This window comes from Candoia aspera, chromosome 16 (assembly GCF_035149785.1).
Source record: "Candoia aspera isolate rCanAsp1 chromosome 16, rCanAsp1.hap2, whole genome shotgun sequence".
Classification (NCBI taxonomy): domain Eukaryota; kingdom Metazoa; phylum Chordata; class Lepidosauria; order Squamata; family Boidae; genus Candoia; species Candoia aspera.
The window spans coordinates 11,853,923-11,872,546 of NC_086168.1; the positions used below are offsets into that span (position 1 = coordinate 11,853,923).

Here is an 18,624-nt window from a genome sequence, read left to right on the forward strand (position 1 = left end):
TGGATTCCAGCTGGCTCTGGGCCTGATGGGTCGGCAGAGCAGCGTCCTTGGGAGCGGGAGCCAGACACATCTGGAGGGTGCCAGTCTGGGGAACGCAGCCAGCCTGGGACAGGGGCCCTCCCCCCTGGAGCTCCCAGGGCCTCTCTGCGGGGCTGTTGGCGGGGGAGGCAATTTACCGCATGGGCGTCCGGCCTGACCCGGCCTCCCCCCTTCCAGGTGTTTGTGAACTTCGCCAAGAAGCAGAGCGACAACTTGGAGCAACAGGAGTGCCTTCCACCCTGCTCGATGGAGTCCCCTCTGCAGCGCCTGCTGAGCCTGCTACGGCCCCGCGGGACCCCCACGGAGCTGCGGGCCATGGTGGTGGAGGAGCCAGAGGACTTGGAGACAGACGACGAGGGGCTGATCAGCTTCGAGGAGGAGCGGGTGAGGCTGCTGGGAGGGGGGTCCGTGCCTGGCCAGGTCGCCTGGCGCTTCGGAGGGGGCAAAGAGGCCGGCGTGGGTGGCACTCTCCTGGATGCTACGTTAAGACTTTCTCTGCTCTCTTCTCCGCCCCACAGGCCCAGCTTTCCTTCAACACTGACACCCTCTGCTGAAAATGGAGGGGATGCGCCCCCTCCCCTGGCTGTGCATCCGCCCCCCCTTCCCGCTATGTGGCTGCTGTCGAGCGTGCGGGAGCTTCCCGGAGGCGGGGGCAGCGAGAGGAGGCCTTGGCCCCGTTGGGCCCCCTGGGAAAGGAGCTGGCCCTGTGTGGTTTTGCAGCTGGCCGGGGCCCGAATGCGGCGCAGCCCAGGCCACATGAGAAGACTTGCCTCCGAGCCCCACCTGAACCCCACAGTTTCAGGCATCGGTCCCCGGAGAGACTGTGCCTCGCTGCCTTTTCTGCTCGGCTGCCCTGGACCAGACTGCGGAGGGCGGCTGGCCGTGCTGCAGAGGAAGCCTCGCCGGATCGGGAAGCTGGGTTCCGCCTGCCTTTCTGAAAGGGAAGCGTGAGATGCCAAAGGGGGCTGATCCTCCTGGGATGAATCTCTGGATTGCTTCGGGGGTGGGGGGAGTTGTCTGTTCCTAGCAGGGCGCACCTGCAGGCAGGCAGGCACCCTCCCTCTTTCCCCCTCTTCCCCCCCACAAGTCACTCAGCCCAGGGACAAAATCCTGCTGCAGCTCCATGCAGGCTTCGAAAATGCTGCCCGCCTGGGCATCCTGCTAGAAAAGAAAGCAGCCAACCGACCCTGAACCCAAAAGCAGCCCAAGGGAGCGCGCCTGGCCCCCATGAGCCTCGCCCTCCATTTCCTCTAACCAGGCTTGGAGCTCTTTGCTGTTTTAAAGTAACGTCCCTTCCGATTTGTCTCTCAGAGCATCAAGGAACCGACTGGGCCCAGAAGGGCAGAGCCTGTGAGAAGCGTCTCCACCGGTCAGATGGGGGGCAGGGGCTTTCCGGCTCCTCCGCTTGTGCCCTGATTTGGCACGGTGTTAATAGGAAGCGTCCGGTGGGATGATGAGTTCGTCTTTCGGAAGTCTCTGCTTCTAACCGTGGAGGCTCACTTAAGCGGTAGCAGCAAATAGCTGCTGGGGGTCTGTCCAGTTGCCTCTTTGCCCAGGTGGCCAAAGACAGAGCCTTTATTTGCTTCTGGAATCACTCCAGGTGTGTGGGACTTCAATGCCTGTTGCCCCAGCCGGGTGGTTTGGGAAGATGGGAGCTGTAGTCCAACCTGCCAGATGGGGCTGCAGCTGGAGAAAGCGGGTCCAGATCCATCCTGTCCTTTTCCGGTTGGGGAAGGGCACCAGCTGCAACACTTGCCATAGTTGCCCGCCCCCCCAGCTGAGTCCCATTTGCACCACCTCCAGCGCAGCCAAGAGACCAGCCGTGGCCTCCTGAGGTTTTTCACCCTGGTTGAAGCTGGAGAGGTGCTGGGAGACCCGGGGAGGGACCCTTTGGGGCCAGAGCAGGGCCCGGCTTCCTTCTCAGCCCGGCAGCCCTGGGACAGCAGAGCTGCTCAGCACAGAACAAGTGTAAATTGTATTTCGAGAAAGATGAAGATTTTAGACAAAGACTGCCTTGGCTTATTTTCTGCTTAGCAAGCACAATGTTTTTTATTTATTGGAGAGCTGGGGAGGGGCGTGAATGTGAGCGTGTGCCTAAGCAGTGGGGGAATCTGGGGGTGAGGCTGGCACTGTGCAGGGTTCCCCCGATCTCCCCTTCCCAACAACAGCTTTTGGGCAGCTGGGCTTGGCCAGTCCTCTCTCTGGGTCCAGTATCAAGCACGAAGGAGAGACACTGGCCCTGCCGAGTCAGGGCCGCGCTTGGCCAATGTCCGCTCTGCCTGGCCCCTCCGGCCATTCTCCCCGCCCCGACCCCCGACTTGGGGGATCCTGGGCCCCACCGAGGCAGCTTGTAAGGAAAGCTCTGGCAGTTGGCCTTTGCAAAGAGCCCGTACGTTGCTAGCAAAAGAACCGGAAAACCCAATGTGAAAAATAATTACTGTTTTAATAAAAAGATGATAATAACCTATTGGTGTTTGGCAGAGAATTTTGTGGGGGTGGCGGGGAGAGGAGCGTGGGCTGGGACTTGTTTTGCAGTGCTGAGCAGGAGCAGAGAACAAACCAACCCCAAAAATATCTGTGAAGGAGATGCCAGAGTGGTGACTGCTTTGATCCTTGTGTGGGGAGGACTTGTCTGCCAAGTTGTGAGTGGTTTTAAGGGCAACGCCAGTCCTGTGAAGTCGGGAGGCCGAACCTCGGCCTCGGTTCAGCATGAATCATTCCCTTCCATAATCTAGCGTGTGAATCATTCTCGTAACTGCATTGGTGAATTTATTACTCTTTTAAATTAAATTGTCCTAGAATATCCACAGCTTTCTCTTACATGTGTTTTGTTTCTTAACACATTCCCCCCTAATCACGACAGGCTGGGAGCAATGGAAGCACATGGGGGCTGGCTTGAACCCTGCATTGTGGCCCCGGGTGCGGAAGGCTGGCATTTTCTGCAGAGCCATCTCGCCTCGGGTCTTAATTATGCCCATGCTGGAGGCACCTCCTTAATCTCTCAGCAGCCTTTCAAAGGTCAGGTGAATTGTACTCATATGCAGAAATATTATCGCTATTTTTATGTCCTCGGAAGCGTGGCTCTCACACTTCTGGCTTCTGAGCAGCTGGATCAAGTGAGGGCGGGCACCTTGTCCCAGCTGCCTGGGACAAGGTGCCTGGGGCCTGGGGTTTCTAGAGGTGGGATTGAGAGATGTCACGTGGAGGATGTGGCCAGGTCAAGGGAGAGCTTCCCCGTGGAGGACGGGGTGAGAAACGGGCTCCTGGCTGCTCTCCGCTGAATGGACAAGGCCAAGCATCTTGCAACTGTTGCTCTGTTGCCCTAACACAGCCTGGGCCCCCTTTGATCCCGCTGTATGTTTGGGGCTTTTAAAAACAAGAGAGAAAATTTGGCCCTGAGCAGAGAAGTTGTGGGAGGATGTATACATGCAACAGCAAAAATCTTTTTTTGGTTACCCTTTACAAAGCTCAGCCTTCCTGCCACGCCAGTATCTATTAGATCAGTGTTTCTCAACCTTGGCAACTTTCAAGATGCGTGGACTTCAGCTCGCAGAATTCTGGCTGGGGAATTCTGGGAATTGAAGTCCACACATCTTTGTCAAGGTTGAGAAACACCGTACTAGACTAATAAAGCAGGATGGATTCTTCCTCCCCTGTAATGTGTTAGCGCTGGCGTTATTTAGATGTATATCCGGCCTTTCGACCCAGAGGAGGTCAGCAGACAGTCTGTGACATCACAGCAGTCCCCCCCACCCCCAGCGCCACCCAGAGAGCAAGGGAGTTCCTTGGATTGGGTGGCTGCAGGAACAGGGCTCTGAGAGGCGAGGAAGAAAGAATGCAGCTGGTGAAGCTGGGAGGAGGGTGTGTCAAATTTATAAAACAGATCCGAGCAGATGCTGGACAGATGCCAGGTTTCCCTGCTAGGGCCAAGACAGAATGGCAGAGGGTTCCAAGCTCCAGCTTTTCGTCAAGGTAAGGCTTGTTTTGACAGGTGCCACTGGGCTGAACTCGGATGGGGCACTCCAGATGGGTTGCTTGGGCGCTGCTGCCAAAGCGTGAAGGGGGGGGGTCTAGGGATCATCAGGCCCAACCTCCCCTCCTAACCAAGGACAGGACAGGGTGGATGCGTTTCCCCTGCCCACCCTCGGCAACTGGGCTGAGAGCAGGATTGTCTTTGGATGGGGCCTCCTCATGCTCCCCCCCCCCAGATCCCTGCCTCTATCCGCTTTGTCCCTTTCCTTGGGGTCCTAAGAGAATCTCCCCGGCTGCAGCCTCTGCTGTCGTTCTACCTCTGGAGGAGGCCTCCATGCACTTCTTGGTCTGGGCCACATCAGGACATTCCCACCTTCCCTCCCCAGAGTTCCCTCAACATCTGGCTGGAGGGGAACTGCAAGCCCAACAATGGGGCGGGGGGGGGGAGGTTCATCCTGCTTGGAGACACTGGGAAGTCCCAAGGAAAACAGCAGCCTTCTCCCTCTCTGAATGGGTGGCTGCAGCCGTAATGCTTCCCCCACCCCCCCAGAGCCGAAAGGTTCTTTCTCTGTGCAACCGTATAGCTGTGCTCAGAAGGAGGCCTTGCCCAAACCAGTTTCCCCAGAATGAAACCCCGCCAGATCTCTGCCCCGAAGCGCCCTTTCTGGCAGAGAGCGCATCTGAAACGTTGCACCATCTTTGCATTTGGCCCGAGAACAATCCTGATCGCAATAAAAAGCAGCATCACTGGGAGGGCTCCCTGATGCCCTGCCGTTCACAAGAAAGCTGGTTGGGCAGGTGAGTGCGCATACCAAGTGCACTGTTTTCCTCCAAAAGACAGATCAGGAAGAGGGTGTGAGGCCAAGGTGTCGCAGAGGCTCAATTAAGCAGCAGCCAAATAATTTTCCCATCCCACAAGCGCCCGCACTGGTCCAAAAATAACTTGCATATGAGGAGGGAATTAACAAGCATTGAAACTGGACTGAAATCCCAAAGGGTTTTGATGGCATGTTGAAATGCTTAAAGGCGTGTCTCTGTCGGTTGACCTACTTCACTTGCTCACATCCAGTCCTGGCTGGGAGGATGGGACTTGTAGTCCCACACACTTGGTGGGCACCGTGCAAGGAAAGGGGGTAGGTTGGTTATAATTCTCAAGACTGTGTTTTGCTTTGCTTTGCTTTGCTTTGCTTTGCTTTGCTTTATTATTTGAATTGTTTGATTTCTATAGCTGCCCATCTCAGCAAGTGACTGGAAATGCTTTTCTGCAGAAATGGCACCAGGGTGTCGCAGTTCCCTTGTGCCATTTCTGCAGAAGGGCATTTCCAGATGCCCTGAGAGAGGCTCCTGGCCTAGGGCCATTTGTTTTACCCCTGTCCCTGCCCGATTTAGGCCAGCAGTGACGGAGAGACCGTAGGGCACTGTCCCTTCTGCCAGCGCCTTTTCATGGTTCTGCTGCTCAAGGGGGTCCCCTTCACGCTGACCACAGTGGACATGAAGAGGTAAGAGGCATGCAGGGAGGGCCATTGCCTTGCCTGCCAACTCACCCTTGGCGGCAGCACTGAATCTGTCCCACGCCGTTTCCCCTTCAATCGGCTTCCCCCTCCTATTGCCCCCCAGAATCCCCTGGCAGGGGGCGGGGATTGTTGTCCAACTGGGTTAGGAAAGCTTCCCTTTTGTCTGGGGTGGTGGCTTCCCCCCAGAATCGGCCCCAGAAGCCTTTCTGTGTTTAGGGGCAGTTGGGGAACTGCCCCTGAAAAAGGAGGATTAGCTCTGCTGGGGCTTGGTGTGTCCCTTGTGGGGATACAGAAGGGGCTTGGGGTGGGGGAGGCCCTCCGTGCCCCAAGGTCGGCCCCCTTTCTGACCCCTCTCCCTCACAGGTCCCTGGATGTCCTGAAGGACTTCGCCCCAGGAGCCCAGCTGCCTGTCCTGCTCTATGGCAGGGAGCCCAAAACAGACACCATCAAGATCGAAGAGTTCCTGGAGGAGACCCTGGCCCCACCTGAGTAAGCAGCTGGGGCCCCCATCCAGTTTTGAAGAGGGGCTGGAACTTGGCATGAGTTTCACACCTGGGTTGTGCCCCTTGTGCAGAGGGGGAGACTGGGCCAAGCAGGCTCAGCAGTCGGCATTCTTCTTTCCCCCACAGGTTCCCCAGCCTGGCACCCAGATATAGAGAGTCCACCTTGGCTGGGAATGACGTCTTCCACCGGTTCTCTGCCTACATCAAGAACCCAGCACCTGCTCAGGATGAAGGTGAGAGGGCGGGGTGGGTGTTGGACTACAACTCCCATCCTCCCCAGCCAGCATGCACAAAGGCCTTTTGTTTGGTCCAGTCGTTTGCTGACTCAGAGAAAGCCGGTGCTGAGCCAGTGAGCTTCCATGTAACATCTGGAGGGCAGCATGGAGGAGGCACAGCTGCCTTCCTTTAAACTCAGCACCCGGTGGGCTTCCTTTTGGGGGCAAAGTGGTGGGGGGTGCAAGAGAGAAAGGCAGAGCTGCTTCCCCGCAGGAGAGTCAGGCTGGGCACCTATAGAACAGGAGCAAAATCTCCCCTTTGTCTGCGTGGAAGGCCTTGAGCCGAGGGGCAGGAGCTGGCAGCAGATGGGTGGGTTGTAGGAGAGGATATGAGTAAGGGAAGTAGATCAGCTGGCAGAGACACCCCTCCAAGCACCTCAGATGCTAGAGCAGAACCAGGGGTGCATGGGTCTTCAGACACCTGGGCCTGGCCTCTCCGGCAAACATGATGACTCTCACGATTTGAATCTTTGGTTTCAGAAGACAAGGCCGAGGAGTTCCTTTGAATGAGAATAGCAAAACAAGCCCCCCGTTAGAGGCAGCCTGTCTGTGGATTTCTTTGCGCCCATCTGCCCCAAAGGCTGACTTCTTGGGGTGTTTTTCCTGCAGCTTTGCACCATGGCCTTCTCAAAGCCCTCCAAAGGTTGGACAAATACTTGAACACCCCTCTGGAGTACGAGCTGGCCCGTGACCCCCAGCTGGCTGTCTCCCGCCGGCAGTTCCTGGATGGGGACCAGATGACACTCGCTGACTGCAACTTGCTCCCCAAACTCAACATTGTGAATGTGAGAATTCAGTGAGGGACCCAGAACAACCCATCCCTCTCCATTGCCTGCCCCCGCCACCCTTTTCCTGCGGTGGATGTCCTGGGGACCCAATTCCCTGTTCCTTTAGAGAGTCCTGTCTCCTCTCTGTGCACCAAATTCGCTCAAGGAAGGGGTGGCCTCTTCTCCACCCCACCCACAACAGATCTATAATTATCTCAAAACTCAGCACAAAGATAATTCAGGATCCTGGGAATCTCAACCTTCTGGTTTGGGTTCATCTTTAACTTGAAAACAAAGTGAGTGGAATAAACGGAGGGCACAGCCACCCTCAGCTGAGGGAGGCCCTGATCTTTGCTTTCCTCTCCTCTCCTCTCACAGGTGGTGTGCCAGCACTACCGCCAGGCAGGCATCCCCAAGGACCTGCGGGGCATCGGGCGCTACCTGGAGCATGCTGCCGAGACCAAGGAGTTCCAGTACACCTGTCCAAACCGCCAGGAGATCATCCAGGCCTACCACGGCGTGGTCAGGCAGCCCAAGTAGCCCCCTGGCTGGAGGAGGAGGCTGGCACGCCCTGCCCAGCTCCTCCTTCCTCTCCCTCAGAGCCACCCAGCAGCGGAAGAAACCATTGGAGGCTGAGATCAGCGGGACCCCCTTGGGTACAGCTCTGCCCAAGACTGCCTTTTGGCATGTCTGGCACCGCCGCCCATCTTCCCTCCCACCAAGGCAGTGGGTGCTTACACAAGGTGGCCAGGAACTAGCCCTGCCCTTGGGCAGCACTGGCATGAATGCTGTGGCGATTGTCTACAGACAGGCCACTCGCTAGACAGCCCGGCTTGCTTCTTTAGGCTGACCTGCTCACGTTCAGATTCAGCAAGGAAGATTTGATGGAGGAGAGACCAGCTCCCTTCACAACTGCAAGGATGGGCTCAAAGGCCCTTGAATGGGTGGCACTCTTAGGATATGCCACTCATCTGCAGCTCGGAGAAGCACTGGACACGACCTCGCTCTCGGGGGCTCGGAAGGTGACAGGCCAGGAGAAATGTGGCGGGTGGCTTTGCCTGCATTTCTACATTTTCTCTCTCTCCCTATCTAGGGCTCTTTCTAAGTACGATACCCCTCCCAAAATTCAGATGCAATAAATGTCCTTCCCCAAAATTAAACTGATGCTAATACTAATAAGAGAATTAAGACTCAGCTGATTCTTGTGCCCTTCTGTAACTTCACATGGAGAATTGCTTAGAATTTAAATACTCTCTTCCTGTTGTCCAACCCCTCCAGCAGAATTTATTCCCACTATTCCAAGATTTCTGTCCCCCCCCCGCCCCAGAATTTGTCCCAGAAAGCACAAAATGGAAAGTGGATAAAATCAAGCATGTATTGTCCAAAAGAGACATTTGCACGAAATTCTCATTCTACAGCACACACAAAAAATACTTTTCCAATGTAACGCTTAAATAATTTTAAAAACACCCATGACGTAGATCCTTGCCATTTCATTTGGAAAACTATTCAGGCATCTTCAAAATCTACCCCCGTCGGGATCTTCTTGCTAGAGCAAAAGGGGAAATACTGTATTGGCATCCTTGTGGCCCACTTCACACGTTCAGAAGCCACTTCCCTCAGCCGCTCCTGTGCCAGCCCTGTGACGGGTTCACGGGACGCAGCGGAAATTGACCGAGTCCGGCAGGGGAAGAAAAGCTGTTTGTTCTCCCACTTGGGGCTGCTGAGAAATGCTGGACTTGGACACTCATCATCCCCTGCTAGTTGGGAATGATGGGAATTCAAGTCCAACATCTGGAGGGAACTAGGGAGAGAAGGCTATCCCACCCCATCATCTTCATGCACCACATTCCCCTCAAATGCCAGTTTCACCTTCCAGATGCAGAAACGGGGAGGAGACTAGCATACCCGCATGAGCACCCCAGTTTCACTAGCAGGTTTCTAGGCCTCAAGTGTTTTCCCCTGACCGAAGATGTGGAGCCATTTTAGGTTGGGGAATGCTGGGAGTTGAAGTACACATGTCTTCCAAGTTGCCAAGGTCGAGAAACACTGATATGAGCAAACAGCCCCGCACAGCCCAGACGGGTTACCTTCTGAATCCGGGATTAATGAGGGACTCCCCCGGCAGCCGCCTCTTACTCGGACCGGCCCCTCCCCTGGGCTTCGGTGGGCTTCGGTCTGTGGAGGGGCAAAGAAATCACAGCGCCACCTTCCTTGGGGAAACCGGGCAGGCCGTGGGGAATGGCGGGGAGACTCGGGGGGCTGTTCTGGGGGAACTGCTATGGCAGGCCTACCTTCCCAGCAGTTTGGAGCAGACATTCGCACACAGCCGGCCCAGGGACCGTTTCTCCCTGCAGAAAATCCTTTCCCCTCGGAAGGATGAGGCATAGGTATAACTGGGTTTCCAGAATCTGGTTTTTCAGGCCTGGGAAGCCAGATAGTTTGAAAGGGAGGGGCTGGGGGCACAGTTGGGTCAGCTTTCTTCCCTCTGGTTGGACTAGGCGGGGCGGAAATGCACCCTCCTGGCTGGGTGTCACCCCTTACCTGCTTCCAAGAGACTCTGGCTTGGCGAGCTCTTCTTCTCCGGGCTCCCGAGCGCCATGGAGGTGGCAGCGCTTTCTGGGGGAGGGGAGCAGCAGCAGCAGTCAGGCCGTGGTGCCCCCCCCACCCGCCCATCTCCCCTGGACCCAGAGGCCATCCCAGGCCAAAAGGGGCCTCTTCCTTTGGTTGAAGCGCAGCCCCCGGGCCATATTTTGGCTGGGGCAAAACGTTCCTTCGGACACACTTAAGCTGCCTTGGCGAGTTTCGACAGCATTCAAGGGATGCTCCATTCACAGACGCGCACACGCGTGCCGTGCCTGTCCTCTGCTGCCTCCCCGCTCCCGCTATGGCTACTTAAAAGCCAGAGATCTGCCCTGTGCATCCCGCTGCTGCTCCCCTTTCTCTAGGAAGGACCTCAGCTCTTTCTGCTGCTGCTTCATTTTGGTTAAGCAGCATGGTCTTTGGGGGTCTTGCCTCCCAGGAGCAGGGCTGAGTCTGCCTAGCCCCGGTTAGGCGAGGCACCTTCCAGGCGTTTCTCCAGCGTCTGCAGCTGCTCCACCAGGCCGAAGGTGAGGTCCTGGAGCTGCCTCCTGGCCTCGGAGGGCGGGGCTTTGCAGAGGTCGAAGGTCACACTCTGCCCGCCGTCCTGGACCCGCAGTGTGGCCCCGCCGTCGTGGAGGGTGAGGGCAGGTGGCTGGCCCTGCACGAGTTTCCTGCAAAGAGGCGAGGCGTCACTGTCCTGCAATTAAGTGCCGGGGGGGCCAGGAAGCAGCGGAGGGCCTGGGGCAAGCGCAGCCATGCCGCTGGAGACAGAGGAAGCGAATTAACTTCCGTTCTGGGGAGTCAACGGTGGTGGTGGATAAAAGCACACTATAAATGGCGCCACCTCTCCGCGAGGGACGGTGTTTTCCCCTGACTGAAGTTCTCGCTTTCCTCCTCCTCTCTGACTCCCCTGTGGCATTAGGCAAAACGGGCCACTGATCGGTGAAATGGCCAAAGGGAAGGAGAAAGCGGCAGGGCTGCCCTTCCACAGCATCTTTCCTGGGCCAGCTAGGGAGGGGGCAGACCAACCCACAGATGCCCTGAGCTGCGGTCCCTCCCCAGGCCAGAGGACGGTGGAATCTGGGGGGGGGCTTCCACCTTCTGCCGGAGGGGTGCCGCAAAGGAGAATGGAAACCCCTCGGCTCTCCCCCTCCCCTGCAACTCGTGCAAATGTGCTGGAGCAGAGGCGCCCCTTCCCTGGCCCACACCCAGCCAGCTGCTAGGAGAAAAGCCAGCAGGAGTCGCCCAGAGTCGCTCTCTGAGTGAGATCGGTGGGGAATAAATTTGATACAAAATAAATAAACGGCCGGCAGCCACACTCACCGCAGTCTGAAGAGGCAGTCGGCCGGAGAGCAGGGCTCCTTCTGCGCAAAGAAAAAGCTGCGGTGAACCTCCTCCCATCCGCACGCATGCTGGGCTCACCCCACACACAGGGAAGGGGGTCTTCTGCTATCCAGGGCAAGGGACCCCGGCCCAGGGAGAACCAGAGGGGAGAGCAGCCCCACCCTTCAGACCTGCCCATCCAGCTTCTCCGAAGGGATCCTGCAGCTCCAGAACTCGCAGGCATCGGTCAGCCTGCAGGGAGGGAAGGGATGCGGTTGTGGCCAATGGGGCTTCTCGGCGGCAGGCCCCAACAGAGGAAAGCAGGCCCCGGGGTGCTGTGGCTGGGTTCCCAGAAGGGGCCCGGCTGCTGCACTGTTGCTCCTCTGCTTCTTCAGGGGCGCTAGATGCCAGATCCAGGAGCAGCAGAAAATGGGAGCCTCTGAGAATGGGCAGAGCGATTTTTCTCCACCCCCAAATACCCAGTCAAGCAGAGGTTGGTTTTGAAGATGGCTCGCTCTTAGGTTATGGGGACGTCACCCTTCCAGCCACCCTCAGTGTTGATCTGCTGCCTCCCCCCACCCCACGCAGATGGGGTCCGGGAGGGCTGATCATCCCCTGTGCTTCTGCGGGCCAGCCTTGTCCTGTGGTGGTCTGCGGGGGGCACACACTCCTGAAAGCGGGTCAGGGCCAGAGCAAAGGGTGCCAGTCTCTCAAATACCTTAATGGGATTACTCTCCATGTAGGAAGTAAATAAAACTGAAGACCTGAGCGTGAGAGGATTGCTATGAATTACACTGACACGCAAAGCAGTGTATTAATACATTGTATTCCTTCAGTGCCTCCTCCTCCTCCTCCTCTGTATTAAGCAAGGAAACTTAGTGACACTTTTTGACACGGCGGGGGGGGGGCAGGAGGGCGTTCCGAGGCCCCACGGAATCCCCAGGAGCTGCCGCCCCTTCCTCCCCGCTCTCGGGTCCGGCTCCTAATCGCGGCGTTGTCAGCCGACAAAGGGGCAGCGGACAAGGGCCGGGCCGGCGCCAGGCCGTTCTCTCCGGCCCCCGTACCGCGGGCTACCAGGTACTCGAAAGGGGGCTTTTCCGGGCCCTCTGCACACGCTCAGGGGCGGCATTTCGGCGCAGGCCAGCGAAAAGGTTGCCGGGGCCTGCGCCGAGCGCGAGAGGGTCGCGACGCCGAAGCGCCGCCTTCGCACTTACTGCAGCCGCGGGGAGTCGCCTCCGCCCTCGCAGAAGCAGAGGAACCGCCGCCCTCCGTGGCTCACCACGCGCAGCGGCCCCGGCGGCGCCATAGGCGGAGCCCGGCCCCGGCGGCTCGCGCCCCGGCCGGCCGCCCCCGATCGCCGCCCCCGGCCCTCGCGGGCGCGCTTCGTCGCGGCCGGGCTCCCTTTCGAAGGGCGACGCAGCGGCGCCTGCCGGCGGAGCTCCAAAGCCGCTGCTCCGGGCGCCTCCGCCGGCCCGGCAGAGGGAGCTCTGCCCGCCCGGCGCCCGGAGAGGGAAGCCATGCCGCCCGCGACGGCTGCCAGCCCGGTGAGCGGGCGCCCCCGGCCGCGCCGGGCTCCGCGCGCCACGCCCGGGCAGGCGCACCCGGCTCGGCCGGCGGCGTCCCGCGTCAGGGCCCCGGGGCGACGCGGGGGGGAGAGGCAGCCGCCGGGCGCGGGGGAGGCCGGGGCGGGCGGGCTGCACCACCGGCGGCCCCACTGGCACGGGGCTGGGAGGGGACCGCGCTGCCCGGCGGCCCCGGCTCTGACCCGGACGCTTCTGCCCCTTGCCGCAGGAATCCGCCGCGTGCCGGGCTCTCGTGCGCCTGAAGGGGCTGGCCGCGCTCGCCCTGGGTAAGCCGCGCCGGGCTGGGGTGCGCGGGCGTCCTTTGGCTGCGTCCGGGTAAACGGGGCCAGGCGGGGGGCCCCCGCGGGCGTCGGAAGGGAACGCGCGACGGGTGTTAAAGGCGCGAGGGTCACGGGGGAGGGGGGCCCCGAGCCTTGGCCGGAGACGTCGTGACTGGCTCGCCCGGAGTCGTCCGGGCTGCCCCCCCCCCGTCCCCCGCGGTCCTCTTCTGTCCCGGGAGAGCCGCAGCGGAGCCCCGGAGACCGCGCAGCGTCGCTCAGGGGCCGCGCGGCTTCCCGGCGAGCTTTGAATCCCGAACGCCGCCCCCCGGTGCACTGGCCGACTTGCGGGGGCAGCCGCGGGGGACGGGGGGGGGGGGAGGCGGGCCGGCGTGGGCCGTCCAGAGGCTGGCTGAGCCTCTCTTGTCTGTCCGCGCAGGCGCCGGAGTGGCCTTTGCCGTTCTCAGGAAACGCGTCGCCCCCCCTTGGAGCTGGCTCTTCTCTCTGGGTGGGTATTGCCGGAGGAGGCTCGGCCCCCTTTCGTCCCAGGCGGCCCGTGGGTCAGATCGGCCCGCGGCATGGGAGCCCGCTGGGGGCTCCGGTTGGAGATCCAGTGTCCCCTTTCGGCGTTTGCCACCCCGACTCCGATGGAGGACCGCTTGGATGGGGAAAAAATACAATTTCAGCGCGATCTTTCCCTTGTTGGGCTCCCGCAGGTGTGGCTTCCGTGCCCAGCTACACAATGAGCCAGAGGCAGCTGAAGAAGTGCGCTGACCCGTGGGACTCGCCCGCCCCACCCCCCAGAGGTAGCCAAAGGTGAGCAGGGAGGGAGGCCGAAGCACCTTTCTGCACAGTAGGCCGAAGAACCCTCTTTCAGGCCAAGGAGAATGCTGAATTCTTGTCACGGATGTGCTTGGATGGATTTTTTGTGCGAGTTTTTCATTCATGTTCTGCGGGGGGGGGGGGTGTTCTTGTTGGCCTCAGCAAGGGGGGCGCTTGGGCTGGGAGGCTAAAAGGAGTCAGGCCCCAAAATAAGGCAACCCTTGGAACAAGCTCTTCTCACACCCCTCTGGACAAAACTTTGCCTTTGTACCTCTCCTTTTACCTGCGAAGATTCTGGGGGGCATCAGCAGTGAAGTCCTTGTCTTCTGAACCTCACGGTGAGCCCCCACCCACACTGCTTGGGAGGGAAGGTGATGCTGGGCTGCAGATAACATATGTTGGTTTGACATTTATTGGCCACCCAACTCCAGCAGAGATGAAGGGAGACAAGTGGAAAAGCCTCCCCACTCCCTGCAATGACACTCAGGAGTAGCTGTTTTTGATTATTCAATCATGTAAATGAAGCAGGAATAAAATACAATCCGTCAAGGTAGCAAATCAAAAGCGGAGGCTTAGCTCATTGGGGATGGACTAGGTGCCCTTTGGAACCCCTCAGAAAGAAATCACCATCGACCGAAAGAGCCGCCTACACCAGCGGCCGGATTTTCATCTCGGAGCGCTTATAGGAGTAGTTGTAGCCTTTCCCTGTTTTCCGGTTGATGCTGTCCGCGAAGGACTTGTGTTCTCCAAGGCGGTATTTCCCGTTGAGGTTGGCGGTGTGGCAGACGTTGTACCACCAGGCCCCTTTGTACACCTCGGCGCATTTGGAGTTCTTGGGGTTCTGCTGCTTGTCTCGGGTGGAGAAGGGCATGTTGTTGTGGCCAGAGAGCGAGTCGCCTGGGAGGAAGAGGACGGTGGGCACCAGGAAGGCCCCTTGGCCCGGGCCATATCCAGGGCACCAGCCAGCCAGGAGGGTGTTGACCTGTCCCTGCCCAGCCTGGGGAGGTTCGTGGAGAAGGGCACTTATTCCCCCCTTGACATTCTCAGGGGCTCACCTGCAGGGCCCCCGCTGAAGGCGCCCAGAGTCAGCCGATACTGGTCAGTTTCCCCTACCACCCGGAAGGACGTGTATTTGGCGAAGGAATGTTCGTTGTTGAAATCAGCAAGGTCAACGCACAGTTCGTTCTCTCCTAGGAGGGAACCGAAGAATTAAGGGCGTGTGCCTGCACAAATGCACAGTCCAGTTGGTGCACACAGCCTGGAGATATGTGTCCAGCTGCAGCCCCGCACAGCATCTCCCTGGCGGTCACTCCACCTGCAGAGCGGCGCGACGGCCTGCTCAAGGCTCTTCCCAGCGAGGGACCTGCATCGCTGCCCCCCCGCAGCAGTCCGTGCTGCTGCTCTCCAGCCAGAGAGTTCAGGGCAGCAGAAAGAAATGCAGAGGGTGCAGGGAGCGGCCAGTTACCCAGAGAGGTCAGGAGGTGGATATTGTTGTTTCCCAGCCAGAATTCTGTGAGTTGGCTTTCAAAGCCTCTCTTGTAGGAAGCCCAGTCCCGGTAAAAATCCACCGAGCCGTCTGACTGCCTTTGGAAGACCTGCGGGCAGAAATGGGGCTCTTAACCTTCCCGCTGGGACAGGCCCCAAAATCTAAGGCTTTCCCCGCGGCATTTCCCAAAGGAACCCAGGGGACAACGAAGCCCTTGAAAGAGAGAGACCCTGTGGGACGTCTCTATTTCTGCTGCCCAGCAGGGTTGGGCTTCGTGGCCCTGGTGGGGCCTTCCCACTCTCGGGGCCCTGCAGTTCAGTTCCCAGCAGCGATCGGCCATGGCCTCGCAGCAGCACCCCTGCTGTTAGAGCCTCAGAAAATAAAAATCGGATCATGTCAGAACCTGGGGAACCCGTAGGCTGGTGTCAGCCTTGCAAGGTAGTCTAGACAGGAAGCACACCCAGATGAACTAAGTCTACTTTATTGTCCCTCCGGCCACCATCCTTGTCTTGAAAAAGACTCAGTTTCCTGGTTCTTTCAATTTCTGGCAAAAGATGGGCTAGCAGTAATGTGAAGATCCTGAGTGTTTTTGCTCTGGGGCTGACCTCCCTTCCCTGAGTAAAGCCTGCCTCAGTGGCAGAACGGTAAGAAGCGTGCAACACCTTGGCTGTGTCTGGGCAGAGCCGCTCTCGCCGGACTTACGATCCATCCGCCTCCCTCGGTGTCCATGTCGCACAGCACCTGCAGGGGCTGGCAGTCCTGGGGGTAGATGGTGTACCAGCCGCTCAGGACCACCCCCTTGGCCAAGAGCTCTTTGCAGTTTCGGGCACCTGGGCAGAAACGGGGCAAGAGATGTGGGCGCTTCGTTTGCCAGGGCCTTTGCCAAAACGCCACTCGCCACTCTTATGCCTGAGGGGCTGGCTCAGTGGTGGGAGCCTGGTTGGCAACAGGCATCTGGCTGGTTGAGCGGGCCAAATGGTTGCAGCATGGTGAGGTGTGTTGGGGATGGGGGCTACTCTCAACATTGGGCGGGTGGGCTGGATTTCCGCCCTTGAAATGTTTTGGCAATTTTTCTTTTAAAAATTAAGCCTTTTTTAGGGCAAACCGATTTTTCATGTTTCCCATTTTGAAGCAGAGGCAAGTCTGTCTGCTCATGGGCAGACGTGGATCCTGCAGATGCCAGAACTGTGTTTGGGACCGAGTTTGCCCCCTCTACCTGGCCGCGGCGTTGGCTTTTTAGGATGTTGGAGGGGGGACAGAACAAAACGGATAGGAGGGGGCACCTGCTTACCTCGCTTGCACTGGAGAGTGTCCAGCCCCTTCTCATCTGCAGGAAAGAGGGGAGTGAAGAAAAGCCACAGCTCAGCCTATTTGCTCAGGAGTGCCTCCTTCACTGTCTCCGGCAATTAGGCGTCCTGCTCGTAAACGGTGTCCCATGCTTGTGAGCCTCTGGACAGAATGTACGCTGGGGCAAATTCTGGAGGGCTGGGCCAAAGACCTCCTCGTTTCCAGGGTCACCTGTTCATTCCTTTGGGATTTACAGCCATTTCCTACCCCCATGGAACAACCCCACCCCCCCAGGTGGCAGGCAAGGTCCTCAGGGGGAAGGACCCCCCCTTGCTGACTTGAGCTGAGGCTCAGCCGCACTTGGGGTAACAGCATCTGGGGCGCCCCTGCCAGGAGCCCCTTTATGCTGTAACTTCAAGGCTCATGGGGGGCTGAGCTGCGCATAACACGACACAACCAGGGCCCCCTTAGGCTTGAAAGAAGTGCCCCGATCCACAGCAGCTCATGCTGCCGTTGCCCTTGCAGGGCTGCACTTCTTACCAATTTCTCTTTTGTTGCCCACATCACCTTTATTTCCTGGGGATCAAAAGAGAAACAGCTTTCCTCCTGTTTCTGGGGTGCCAAGGACCCCCTTGTGGGCAGAACCCCAGAAAGAAGCACCCTCCCCGGGGAGAACAGCACAGGAGAGAGGCCATCTGTCCAATAGAATCTGGGGGAAGAGGGGTTCACACACTCTCCCCAACACCAGGAGCCCCCCCACAGGCTGCTCACCCCATGGCCCCCAGAAGTAATTTACAAGGGGGTCCCCTCCTTTTTTAAATGGCCTCAGGAGTGGTTGAGCTCAGCTTTTTCAACTATTGCAAAACCTAGCAGAATGGTTTGTGATTTGCAAACTGTTGTGGCCCCTGTTAGCGGTTGCGATGGCCCCAAGGGTGAGAACGAGGGGGCCCGTCCCAGGGCAGCACAACCAGACGCTTACCTCTTGCCCCAGGGCTTCCCACAGCACCTTTTTCTCCTGGGTTAAAGGGGAAGAAAATCAGTTCAGCCCTCCTGCACTCAGCCTGTCCCAGGCCAGGAGACGCCAATGTATTTTCCTGCCCGCAGCGAAGGAGAGCTGACTGGTGGGGGTCTGGGGCGGGTGGGGCGGTTTGGCCTTCTGACTCAGGCAACCCAGCCCTGCCCCCCCAGGTTTAGGGTCTCTCCTTCGGGAATGTCCTCTTTCTACAAACCTCCACCAGCTGCACCCCCAGCCCCAGGGTCCCTCTTGTGGCCACCTTACCTTTTACCCCAGGAGGTCCAATTTTCCCAGGGATTCCCTGCAAGCCTTTTTCGCCTATGAAGGAAAAGCCCCCACTTACCAGGGGTCATGGTTAGGGGCTGGGGTCCTAAAAGGTGGCTTGGAGGGCAGCCCCCTGCCAACCGCTCTGCATTTTACACATGCGTAAACCAGAGCAGACAGCTAACCCCAAGGAAATGCCAACTTCCGAAGTGGGAATTTGGACAGATCGAGTGCCAGGAAGAAAGGGGCCCCGTTCCCCCACTGGGCCAGCTCTGGTGCTCTAAAAATCCAACCATTGGCATTAGTTTATTGTTCAGTGTATTTGTGCGGATTAATCAGCCAGCTCAGCCCCTCCATCAACAGACCCACCTTTGGCCCCAGGAATGCCCGGGGTCCCCTGGGGCCCTGCTGCTCCAGGGAAGCCTGGACATCCCCAGAGGCTATCTTCTCATTGCCACCCAGGCCCACCACCTGTGCTTCTGGAAAGGAAGAAGAATATTTGGGATGAACCACCACTTTTTTTTTGAGCAAAGCTAAACATCCCACCTCTGAAGGGTGGCAGTGCCACCCATCCTCAGAGCCAACCTGCCTGCTGCTCACCTGGGCAGGAGGGCTCCAGGGCCACTCCACAGGTTGCGATCATCAGACCAAGCAGGAGGAGGCCTGCTCGCTCGCCAGCTCTCCTCATCGTGGCACCTCAGCTCTGGCTGCAGCCTGCACTGGCCCCTCCGGCTTTTCTACATGCAAGCGGTTCCCCCCCCTTTTTTTAAAGTGGGGACTCCAAAGTCAACAGTTACAACACTGCAAACTTCTTCCTTGTTCATCAGGGCACACGCCTGTTGGTTAAACTGTACATGGGGTAATTCTTCCTCATTTCCGGAGGGAGACAGGCTCATCTGCCTCAAGGAAAAGTTGGATTATTACAACAATGAGA

The 18,624-nt window shown here is 58.5% G+C and overlaps 4 protein-coding genes across 5 annotated transcripts in view; 2 read left to right on the top strand and 2 right to left on the bottom strand.

The window, feature by feature from the left end:
* The window catches only part of ABCA2 (ATP binding cassette subfamily A member 2), a 37,528-nt gene extending 35,022 nt beyond the window's left edge, over positions 1-2,506 (top strand). The window contains 2 exon segments of the mRNA XM_063316337.1: positions 217-423; positions 558-2,506. Coding sequence (XP_063172407.1) covers positions 217-423; positions 558-593 — 243 coding nt within the window. The 3' untranslated portion in view covers positions 594-2,506.
* A 1,260-nt stretch (positions 2,507-3,766) lies between these two features.
* CLIC3 (chloride intracellular channel 3) lies at positions 3,767-8,233 on the top strand. Its single transcript, XM_063316313.1, has 6 exons — positions 3,767-4,011; positions 5,401-5,510; positions 5,889-6,014; positions 6,155-6,261; positions 6,913-7,088; positions 7,449-8,233. The coding sequence occupies exons 1-6, from the start codon at positions 3,976-3,978 to the stop codon at positions 7,608-7,610; spliced, it is 717 nt and encodes a 238-aa protein (XP_063172383.1). The 5' UTR covers positions 3,767-3,975; the 3' UTR covers positions 7,611-8,233.
* A 179-nt stretch (positions 8,234-8,412) lies between these two features.
* Positions 8,413-12,321, bottom strand: PAXX (PAXX non-homologous end joining factor). 2 transcript variants are annotated; one of them, XM_063316141.1, is made up of 8 exons: positions 12,191-12,321; positions 11,168-11,228; positions 10,977-11,017; positions 10,134-10,324; positions 9,615-9,689; positions 9,365-9,495; positions 9,161-9,248; positions 8,413-8,619 (listed from the first exon to the last, which is right to left on the bottom strand). In XM_063316141.1, the coding sequence occupies exons 1-8, from the start codon at positions 12,280-12,282 to the stop codon at positions 8,597-8,599; spliced, it is 702 nt and encodes a 233-aa protein (XP_063172211.1). In that variant the 5' UTR covers positions 12,283-12,321; the 3' UTR covers positions 8,413-8,596. The 2 variants fall into 2 exon arrangements, with proteins under 2 accessions (XP_063172211.1, XP_063172212.1); XM_063316142.1 differs by lacking the exon at positions 9,365-9,495 and having other exon boundaries at positions 8,414-8,619; positions 12,191-12,315.
* A 1,892-nt stretch (positions 12,322-14,213) lies between these two features.
* On the bottom strand, positions 14,214-18,408 carry LOC134506105 (ficolin-1-like). The gene is given in 11 exon segments (XM_063316144.1): positions 14,214-14,535; positions 14,694-14,828; positions 15,104-15,233; positions 15,827-15,954; positions 16,416-16,451; positions 16,952-16,987; positions 17,391-17,426; positions 17,691-17,744; positions 18,060-18,125; positions 18,128-18,169; positions 18,291-18,408. Coding segments are annotated over 11 exon segments (1,002 nt in total). The 5' UTR covers positions 18,379-18,408; the 3' UTR covers positions 14,214-14,284.
* Between the last annotated feature and the right edge of the window lie 216 nt (positions 18,409-18,624).

Excerpts from the sequence above, each read along its gene's own strand:
- CLIC3 (XM_063316313.1), top strand. The coding sequence starts at position 3,976 with ATGGCAGAGGGTTCCAAGCTCCAGCTTTTCGTCAAG. Across the intron at positions 6,015-6,154 it reads GAGACCCTGGCCCCACCTGA|GTTCCCCAGCCTGGCACCCA; the intron begins GTAAGCAGCTGG and ends TTTCCCCCACAG. Across the intron at positions 7,089-7,448 it reads CCAAACTCAACATTGTGAAT|GTGGTGTGCCAGCACTACCG; the intron begins GTGAGAATTCAG and ends CTCCTCTCACAG.
- PAXX (XM_063316141.1), bottom strand. The coding sequence starts at position 12,282 with ATGGCGCCGCCGGGGCCGCTGCGCGTGGTGAGCCACGGAGGGCGGCGG. Across the intron at positions 11,018-11,167 it reads CGGAGAAGCTGGATGGGCAG|AAGGAGCCCTGCTCTCCGGC; the intron begins GTCTGAAGGGTG and ends TTCTTTGCGCAG. Across the intron at positions 9,690-10,133 it reads GCTGGAGAAACGCCTGGAAG|AAAGCGCTGCCACCTCCATG; the intron begins GTGCCTCGCCTA and ends CCCCTCCCCCAG.